The 10,135-nt window shown below is 40.7% G+C and overlaps 1 protein-coding gene across 1 annotated transcript; it reads left to right on the forward strand.

The window, feature by feature from the left end:
- The first annotated feature begins 2,546 nt into the window (after positions 1 to 2,546).
- On the forward strand, positions 2,547 to 9,700 carry LOC147437026 (uncharacterized). Its single transcript, XM_086485817.1, has 6 exons — positions 2,547 to 2,790; positions 3,157 to 4,476; positions 8,285 to 8,560; positions 8,864 to 8,929; positions 9,084 to 9,149; positions 9,295 to 9,700. Exons 2-6 carry the CDS (start codon positions 3,301 to 3,303, stop codon positions 9,445 to 9,447), a joined length of 1,737 nt encoding a protein of 578 aa, XP_086341943.1. The 5' UTR covers positions 2,547 to 2,790; positions 3,157 to 3,300; the 3' UTR covers positions 9,448 to 9,700.
- The last annotated feature ends 435 nt before the right edge of the window (positions 9,701 to 10,135 follow it).

Consider the following 10,135-nt stretch of genomic DNA (forward strand, 5'->3'; position numbering starts at 1 on the left):
TTATTGAGATGCTTTGTCAATAAGCTATGCAGCTACTCCGATGAGCCAAGGTGCTCTAGGATACTGAACAATAATTTGTAAGTACTTTGATATACTGCAAAGAAGTGTCACACAGATAGTTAATATTTTTCTCCTTTATGTCTTGTCTAGTCCATTGGGCACAAGCACACACATTTGCTGATTTAGGCAGTGTGTCAATGCTCATCCTAGTGTAGATTCGCACATTTAGGAAGCACACCAACAACTTGCAGATTCACGATTTTCACAATACCAGATGCAGATTCACTGATTTAGGCAACACGTCTCATTGGTGTAGATTCGCCAATGTAGGCAACACCAATCTCAGAGTCATGCTGCAGTAGCTGGCCACCACTGTCCTTAGCATGCTTCTATTCCGGGGTATACACAATGAAGAATATTTGGATTTGGATTTGCAATGGGTATATGTTGACAGATATTTGGATTTGGGTTTGGAATTGGTATATGATGCTTTTTTATCGCGACAGTATTTATGGAATTGGATTTGAGATTGTGGAGGATTGATCATGATGATGATGAGTGTGACCAATGATATGGTATGGGACACTAGAATTGGTAGTATGTAAATAACGGCAGGCATAAACAATGTTGTTTAGTTTATTAAATTCTTCCTTTTATTATGACATGTTCCTAGCACAAAATATTAATCACTTTTTTTGACAAGTATTGTTTGTAGATTCTTATCTTTGCAACTGAGGACAGTTGCTTTCTAATAGAGAGGTATGTTATGGAATTGATGCTTTACTATTTATTGCAGCTGACATGTGGAAAAGGCTTGACCGAGCTAGGCTATTGCAAAAGGATATTATATTTTATGAATATTTGATTATTCAAGTGCTCTTTATGAGCTTTGGCCATTTATGCATGGCTAGCCAGTTTGTACTCACATTAACCATTCAAGAAATCTATAAATGAAATATGTGCAAGAGGGAAATGGTCACTCTTGCACGGGGGGAGATTGCACCCAGCACCTGTATCTTCCTTCTCTTCTCTCCTCTATTCTCTCTCGCCATGCCGGCGTAGCACTCTGCTCTTGGAGGTGCGCCAGTGTGTGCTCTCTTCCTCTCTCTATCTCTCTCTATGTTCGCGTAGAACTTCGATTTTGTGTTTGTGGATGTGCCAGGTATACAGATTTATCATTTTATGGTATGTATTGTGCTATTTTGAGTATTTTTGCAAGGCAGCCACACGTCCGTCTCATGTAGCATGTTATATTTCATAGAGTTATAGAAATACATGTACAAGAGGGGTTTGAAATGGAAAACTAGGAAAAAATTACAAGTTTATGCAGGAAGAGGGCCAGTCATTTACTATGGAGCAACACATGTGTAGAGGAATTTTTAAAATTATCTCTTGAATGCATGCAATATAGGTGTTTTTTAAAAAGTGATTCTGCAAGGTGGAGTGCCAAAAAAGACTTTGAGGGCCTTGGCACACTAGACATGCACTTACATTTGAGGACTAATGATTTTCGATACTTAGAGACTTTTGCAGACTGTCCTTTGGATTTCAGTCTTTGGGAGACATTATACCCTCAACAACATGAAATTTTCAGAGCCGCTCTTGTGTTGCACAAATATGGTAGAGCTTGCACCATACCAAGTAAATGAGCATTGGGCTTCACTTCAATATTTGCTATCATGTTTTTAAAATAGCACTGATCCATAAGATGATGGCCATATGAGGCATAATTACATGTTACTTTAATGGATGATGATGCTTCGTCCATGGTCACATGCAATAACCATGCCGCACCAATTATCAATTACCAATAACTATGCCTCATGTGACCACACCTTAACACAACCTAGTGACACGCCTACCATTTAAAAAGGGTTGCTATTTTTGGACCGGCCATTCTTAACAAATGGTGATGTGTAGACTCCCTAAGTTTGGAGTAAGAAACTCCAAATGTGGAGAAGTCTCTTGATGAGATGATGAGGAGAAAAACACACATGTTAGACCGACAATTATCCGCAAGGCCTAAATCGGAGGGGTGTATAGAGGCATTTGGGGTGCGTTGTGGGGGAACGTGAAGCAAGTAAAGGGAAGAGGCGGAGCGGGGCGGGGGGACATCACGAATGCAAGACGTGGCAACGCAGCCAGCGGCTAGAGAAGAGGGAGCAGCAAGCCCTTTGCAGGGGGAGGTGGCCCCACTAGATGTGGCGGTACCGCTAGACAGGTAGAGTGACGGCTATTGTTAGCAGCTCACCGCCAAACTAGTCAAATCAGCTCGTCGGTGACAGCAGCGCCTTGCAAGCCAAAAAAGAAAAAAAAGCTCGGTCATTTTTACACGTTCTGTGATTGTTGTGGACCTACAACAGCAGCCACCCCCCGTCCCCCCCCCCCCCGACCCCCACCCGCCCACCCCATTTTACACCATCGAGGCTTCCTGCCTCATTTGCTAGCTGCTAGCTACGCTTTATATATATCCAATCTGCATTCCTTTGCTTACGTCTAATTAGCAGCTGCTGCTCCTGCCTGCTCAATATATCTACCCCCCTATATAGGCTCCATTCCTTAACCCGTCTCTGAATATCCCATATTGCCTGCATGCATGCTTGCCTTCAACGCTCTAATCCCCTGCACTAATCAACCTTACATGTTTAACCTAATTGCTCACTATAGGCTCTCATAACTGGGCGCTGGTACCATGCTGTAACCCTAACACCCACAGCCGGTCAGCTTTTCAACCTGTTTGTAAAGCTGGCTGAATATTCATCATGATCTTCCCGCACCGCGGCATGCCAGGTATAAATTGTTGATGCCTGGAACCTCACCTTGCAATTGCATATCACCTTATGTTAAATCTCCTGCATGTTATTAACAAATGGTTATTATCAGAAGTAGAATGAAATCAATTGCCTTTGCAAGGTCACATGATGTAGCTTAGAAGCATTAAAACTCAGGCATTGTCTGACTTCAAAGACGTTATTTTAAGCACATGTAATTCTTGGGAAAGTGACAAATCGTCGGTTTAATTAAACTAACCTCCGTTGATACATTGCTGCTTTAATTGCTCAAAATAAACTTGAAGCCCAAGAAAGCTAGGAAGAAAGGCTATCATATGACAACCTCACTGATTGTTATATACTTGCTGTTCAACCTTATGTCCAGGTCTTCCAGAGAGGAAGCTTGCATCCTAACAGTGCTTGGACCTCATGCTGTGGAGGTCCAATAACAAGTTTCAAGTAGTCCTTTGATTGTGGTCTCTTCCTCAAGTATCAACCTGCAGGAGATATTAATTGTGTTCTTCTGGCGATGACGACGGAGTTGGAGATGCCCGCGCCAACAACTGGGAACCATCGGCATTTGGATGAAATGATGATGTACTCATCCCTACTGGGCAATGCAGCTCATGGCCACATGAACTCATCATGCCAAGCGCATATCGCCAGCGATTCTCACCAATATTATGCCAATGTGGGCATAGAACTACCGATGCCCGTGACAGAAAATGAGCATTACAAGCCAATGTTTGAGTGCCACCACCTAGGCAACAGCATGCAGCTTCAAAATGTGCATACATTAATGAGGCAAGAGCTAGGAGGAGGCTGCCCTAGTTATTCGGATTATTCAAAGGACAATTATATTAATGTTGATAATGTACCCTCTTATTTCACCTTACCAAATGACTATAATTACCCTAGTACAATTTGTAACAACCTCATGGTCAGCAATCATGGGCATGAGAAGCTACAGCATGATATTATCCCAGGGGGGTTTAGGGCTGATGTCATAGATTATCAGCCCTTGTCGTCATGGGCTGCATTACCATACCAAGGGTCTAAATTAGCCCATCAACCTCCTCTATTTGTGAATAGCTACCTTGTGGAGGATGTCATGATGAATGAGAACTCATCTCTCTCAAGCTTACTCTCTTCTGTTGAACCAATCAATAACACGGACCGGCATTTCTCATCTCACGATCTTAACCTTATTCCTATACAAACCAATGTAAGCCCTAATTTTGACTCAATGACAGCAAGTGAACTTTGCCCTCACATCAATAATATCGGGCAAATTGTGGGTGCAGCTGTGCCGGTGCCAACGACGACGAGAGTGCCGTCATTGCAAGGGCTGTTTGATGATGAAAGCTTTGAAGATGGGCAGTTTGTATCTGCATTTTTCTTAGATAATGAAGTGGGTGAAGGCAAGCTGGAGGTGAGTGAAGAGGCAGCATTCGTAGTGGCCGGTGGGAGCATTAATAACAACGAGGATGAGGTTCATGAGCAATTGCCTAGTGCTGCAGTTGGATCAGCCATTACAACAATATATGAAAGTGGTGATGTGGGGAGCTCTGAAAACCGCAAAAGAAATAAGGAAGAGGCCGCCTCGGATGCAGGTAATATTGTAGATGGCCACATGCACGAGACGCCGGCCGCCTGCCAACTATCTTTGCAGCTCTCAACAAACAAGCGAGCAGCCCTTATAATGGTGAGATGATCCCTAGCTTCCTCCTTCCATTTTTCTGTCGTTGTATACTGTACGCTCTCTACGTCCTACATAATTAATCTTAGCATACAAAAAGTTTTAGACATTTTCGACATTTTCTCGTGTAGGAGAATCATGGGCTTAACATCATGGGCTGCGGTATTAACTAAGGGTTACCTTATGGTAGCACGTCGGTGGGGTTTTAGAGCCGGGTCTCACCAAGTCATAGTAGGGGTAGAATATTACCCATTTTCAGAAAATGAGAAAATCAAGCCACCATTATAAAGGAGGGGTATTAAGCTAAGTTTAAGTTTAGGAAAAGCTCCTCTTGTTTTCAGAAAAGATAGACCAATAAAAAAGTAGAAGATGATCTCCTACATTCAAGATCATAGCTTTTCTTTGTCTAGTGGCTGCCATGCTATGTTACAATTAACCCCCACTAATCCCACTACCTCTAAATTGGTGCTACCCAACTCTTATAAGGCACAAAAAAGATAGAGTTTACAAAAGATGGTCCCATATATAGGGGTGAAGAAGACAATTTTGGTACACAGAGGTAGCATCTCCCTTGTAGTACTAGTGAATCCCATGACGCTCTCACTAGGGAGAAACTTCATACCTAACACCTAGCTGCAATTGGGGGATAAGGGGACATGGCCACCAACACCCAAGACTAGCCTTAATTAGAGCCACGTCGTCCCGTCGGGTGCTTGCAGGGGCACATACTCACCATTCTCACACATTGTATAAACTCATGTAGCTGTCCCCCATAGCCCCCTTAAAGGGTTCTCAAAACTCAACGGCCCATCAGATTTTAGTGGGTCTTTGAAGCAAGTAAGGAGTCCCCCATAACAACACTTCATGGTTTTTCAAAAGCTTTTCAAACGCTTGAAAAAGGATGAAGAAGGGCTGTAGAGAGTCACTATGCACTTTTTGACCTCGTGTAGCCCACCTAGAAGGTGATATGTTAATGTAGGGGGTGATTGAGGCACCCCCTATCTAAATTGTAACAGTCCCCTTAGGTTACCACCAAAATTTTAGGATGAGGGTGCCTCAAACATAGGAGAGAGGTATGGGAAACACACAGTTTTAAAAGGACCCTCCAAAAACCATGTGAAGGGCCCTTTAGAGGGTCTATGGGGGAGCCCTCTTAATTGTTTTCTCAATGTGTGAAATTTGTATCCCTATTTTTCAACTTAGGTAAGTTTTTATCTAAAAAAAAACCTTCTAGTCACTCAACAAACAAAGACCCCAACTGTATCAAGCGAGACACTATAGCAAGGAGATGGGTTATGTTTGCCAATATATTCTTTAATGTGAAAAAAGTGTTTGCTAGGGAAATATGTACCAGAACCAGTACAATACTGACGATGTGTGTGTGTGTACATATGACATTGTGGGTATGGTGCGAAAGCGAGTTTGTTTTAGATGTAGTAATTATAATTAAGAGTGCTATGATAGATTTGAGAGATAATTTGATTTTAATTTATAAGTTCTAAACTTCCAATGATAGACACATCCATTGAAGATCATTTCAAGACCTAAAAGTGTAGCAATCTGTAACATTTAATAGTCTAGACGTAACTTGTGCATAGCGGAAAATAACTTGGACATAGTGAGCATTTCATTAAGATAGATTCCTAATGAGCATAGCAAGAGTGTTTGGATGGAGGGAGAGCAACAAAACCATAATACCTAGTTAGATAGGCATGAATAATACTTCAAAAAGAGAGATAAATTAAGCTATTGACAACAGCTGAGGACTGGATTTAAATGGAGCCGGTCTCCCCTCCAAAAGGCTTTGTATTATAGCTTTCCCCTATCAACGGAGACATTTTACAATACAATACTTTGTGTTCCTTCAATAACTTGCTGGTGCAATGAAGATGGAAGCTTTAAGCACCAAGCTTACACTTGAAAAACACAACATCAATTCCCTCACGGTCTCAGACCCAAGACCTCACACACCTTCGAAGATGGTGAGAGCTAGCGGGATATGAGAGTAGATCTAGAGGAAGAAGAAGTATTCTTACGAGAAAGTAGTATATCTCCTCACATAATCACTCTTAGTATCTTAGCATAGCTTAGTAATTAGCATGGTAGAGGAGATGATCATGCATTGGAGCTTGGCTCTTGGTTGGATTTGCATCACAAAGCCAAGTGTTGTTGGTGTAGGCGTCCCTTCTCACAAGCTTAGAGTACATGATGAGTTTTCCATTAAAGCTTGAGAAGGAGATAGTCTTCTTTACTTCACACATGAGCTTGTGTGAGTGTGTGTGCAATAATACGTTGCAAAAATTAGCCCCCCCTCTCTCTCTCTCTTGGTCGACCCCTCTTGCTATTTCCTCTTGCTGGCCCCTCATTGGCTCATGCCAAGCTTAGCCAATAGGAAAATAGAGGTCAAATGGAGAGCCTTGTGACAAGTGTCCCTCGTTCCCCTTTAGTGAGAGCTTAAGGTAATTAAATAATTCAATTAAACTCTCATTAGACCTCTTAGTCTTCTGGCCAATAATAATCAAGCAAGCCATTGGGCTATTGAATGCTCATTTGACCCCTTGGTATACTGTCCAATAGTCTTCTAGGGAGCTTAATTTTCATTGGTTCTTTTCTCAAGTGTTTTTAAATGCATGAAAGTAAATTTACTCCAGCGTAATTCTTATCCGTCCACCTCTATGGCTATATATCCAATAGGATTTGAATGCACTTTGGGGGAAACTGGTCTAGGAACCTGACATGTATCCACTATGCCCTTTGTGTAAAGGGAGCTAATTGGAAGAGTATGTGTGTGTTTCTGCCCTATCCCCTACAAAGATGGCTCGCCCCCTCCTGGATAGGAATGTGGGAAGACTTTTGAGTCTTCCCACAAGAATCCAAATTTTCCTAAGGCTTGACCATTGAGCATTTCATTTAATTTTGGAACCTAAGATTTTTGGAAGTCTTAATGGGATGAACCTTAGGGTCTTTGAAGCCCATTGATGCACATTGCTCTTTTGTAGATGGTCCCTCTTTGGATCCCTATTTTCCCTCCTTTGGATCCCTAGTGAGATTGATCTGTCAACCTTACCAATATTCTAGCCTTTTCTCCCCTGGTACTTCTCCATATTAAATTATCAGTTTCACATGAGAAAATCATTTAGGAGAATTAGATATTAGTTGTTATGACACAATCTATATTAAACCTAATTTTCTATCATTAGAGCAATCAAGACTTAACTCAGTTTCATGTTTGTATAAGCATAAATCAGCCTTGATGCATTGGTCCTGTTTACATTACTTGAAACTTTACAAGGGATCCATGAATTCCTAAAGGCTTGCCTATATTAAGGCAGTGAATGGTTGTTTTGATCATATCGCTTTTGCATCCTGCTTTAATGTTATGTTAAGAACAAGGCTAAATAATCACTCCTGCTTACGTCTCATTAGGGATTATTGTTTAGAATGCTCTTGATTATAATAATTTTCCAACATGCATGTTGCATACCTAAATAAACATAATGCATAATATAGGATAGTGATCAAATAAGTGCCAAGATCAAACAAGCATCAAAACTCTACGAAGGTTACCTAATTAAAAGTTCAAAAGTTTGCTTAGGGTTCTCCTCTTATGGGAGATCATACATCATTTTCTATGATAAAAGCTTCCTTGTAAAGGCTCTTGACCTTGAGAGGAGTATTAAAAGTGCATAGTGACTCTCTATAGCCCTTCTCCATCCTTGTAAAGGCTAGAATCGTGGTTACATTTGTTGAATGGTTGTTGTTTCTTTATTAAACGAATTAATAGAGCAATATTAGGGTAATTTGTTGCGGGCAGGCGGAAGAAGACCAGCTGGGCCCACCAAGAAAGAGGGTAGCGTGCGACATGACGTCATCCGGGGGGTCTGAAGACGAAGGGGTGGCGGGGAAGGTTGATGATGTTCAACAGCTAGCAACAGCGCCAGCAGGCAGCGATGGTTATAAAAGAAACCATTATCACGAGGAGGAGGACAAGGTGGCCAACACTCCTCCTGCGGCCAAGACCCCTACGAAATCGACAGCTCGAGCTAGCAAGCAGTCCATCGCATGCGATCCTCAGAGTGTTGCTGCACGAGTAAGCCTCTCTCTCTCTCTCTCTCTCTCTCTCTCTCTCGGCCCCAAGTTCAAAACTCGTTGGGTAGATTCTAAGCAGGGATTGTTCCTACTACCTTAAAACTCATCTTCTTGTCAAGGGGAGTTGGCCAGTTGGAAAGGACACATATAAAAGCTTAGGAGTACATAGTTTTAAAACATAAAAAATTGATCAGAAAATTAGACCAAAATTTGTAATTGTGTAGTGAATTTACGAATATTTGTTTATATTGAATTTGTAATTGTGTAGTGAATTTACGAATATTTGTTTATATTGAAACCACAGCATCGTCGAGAAAGGATAAGCGAGAGATTGAAGATACTACAAGAGCTTGTTCCAAATGGTTCTAAGGTAAAATATCTTGCCATTGTATAGTTTCAAGTATGACAGTAGTGGGGTACTCATTGCCTTCTCCCCCCCTTGCATATCGAAATGCTGTAATATGATCTGTCTGATTTTCTTTTCTTAAGGGATTGATTTTTGAGCATGAATTGCTTGCTTGCAGGTTGATATTGTCACCATGCTAGAGAAGGCCATTAACTATGTGAAGTTTCTACAATTACAAGTGAAGGTATACGTTGATTGATATTAGATGTTTTAAACTTTTTGACTTAAGTGTTCTCGCATTGTCATGGTCAAACCCAACAACAACATTGTCATGGTCATGGTCAATCCCAACAACATAGTCTAATTATTTTTTCCATTTTCTCTTGTAGGTCCTCACAACTGATGAGTATTGGCCAAACTCTCAAAAGCTTAACCAACCCCATGAGTTGAACTTGCTCAATCTTCTCATGTCCGAAGCAAAAGAAGAATCAACAAGCAATAACAAAATTGAAAGACCTAAAGAGAAGGCTTCAAAATCCTAGTGTTATTAACAGCCTGATGTTTGTCATGTTGCTAACCTATTCTTTAAGGCAAATTCATTTAATTATCTTGAAAATCTTCCCTTTAGAAAATTGGACGAATTTCTTTTCAAAATTTTTATTCCTACATATCTATACTGATCTACACCCTTTGGAAGTCAACAAAGACAAGTGTAGATAGAGAAAAACACTTCCTACAAGATTTGTGAAGAGGCACATTCGCTATAATTTTCAGATGTAATAGTGAATGTAAAATAACGTCACTTCTGTCAATTATAGCAAGGAGAATTAATAATTATGTTCAAACCCGTTTTGTCTTTCACCTTAATTGGCTTCAAGAAAACTGTCATGTGGAATGTTTACTAAACTTCTCTATTGTCAAAAATGTTTTATATCCAATCTTCTTCGAGATTGTCTTGATATATCTTCACTTAATTATCTTGGTTACTAATTCTCTTTCGTATCTAACACAAGATAATGGTAATTACACGGAACATTTTTCATATGCTTAGGTTAAACTTTAGTACCCAATCAACTACAAAAGTAATCTCTATGTGTGTGTGTGTGTGTGCCTCTCTCTCTCTCTCTCTCTCTCTCTCTCTCTCTATGGGGAAAACTTTTTCTTTATATTATAGTAATTTATAGTGTGCTATCACACTGATAGCTTTTGTATGATGCATACCACTCTGTC

Source organism: Adiantum capillus-veneris, chromosome 17 (assembly GCF_014529385.1).
Source record: "Adiantum capillus-veneris isolate H3 chromosome 17, ASM1452938v2, whole genome shotgun sequence".
In the NCBI taxonomy this organism is placed as follows: Eukaryota; Viridiplantae; Streptophyta; class Polypodiopsida; order Polypodiales; family Pteridaceae; genus Adiantum; species Adiantum capillus-veneris.

Bases quoted from the DNA above. Each gene is read 5' to 3' on its own strand.
- LOC147437026 (XM_086485817.1), top strand. From the start codon at position 3,301: ATGACGACGGAGTTGGAGATGCCCGCGCCAACAACTGGGAACCATCGG. The intron at 4,477-8,284 runs GTGAGATGATCC...TGTTGCGGGCAG, and splicing joins AGCGAGCAGCCCTTATAATG to GCGGAAGAAGACCAGCTGGG. The intron at 9,150-9,294 runs GTATACGTTGAT...TTTCTCTTGTAG, and splicing joins TTCTACAATTACAAGTGAAG to GTCCTCACAACTGATGAGTA.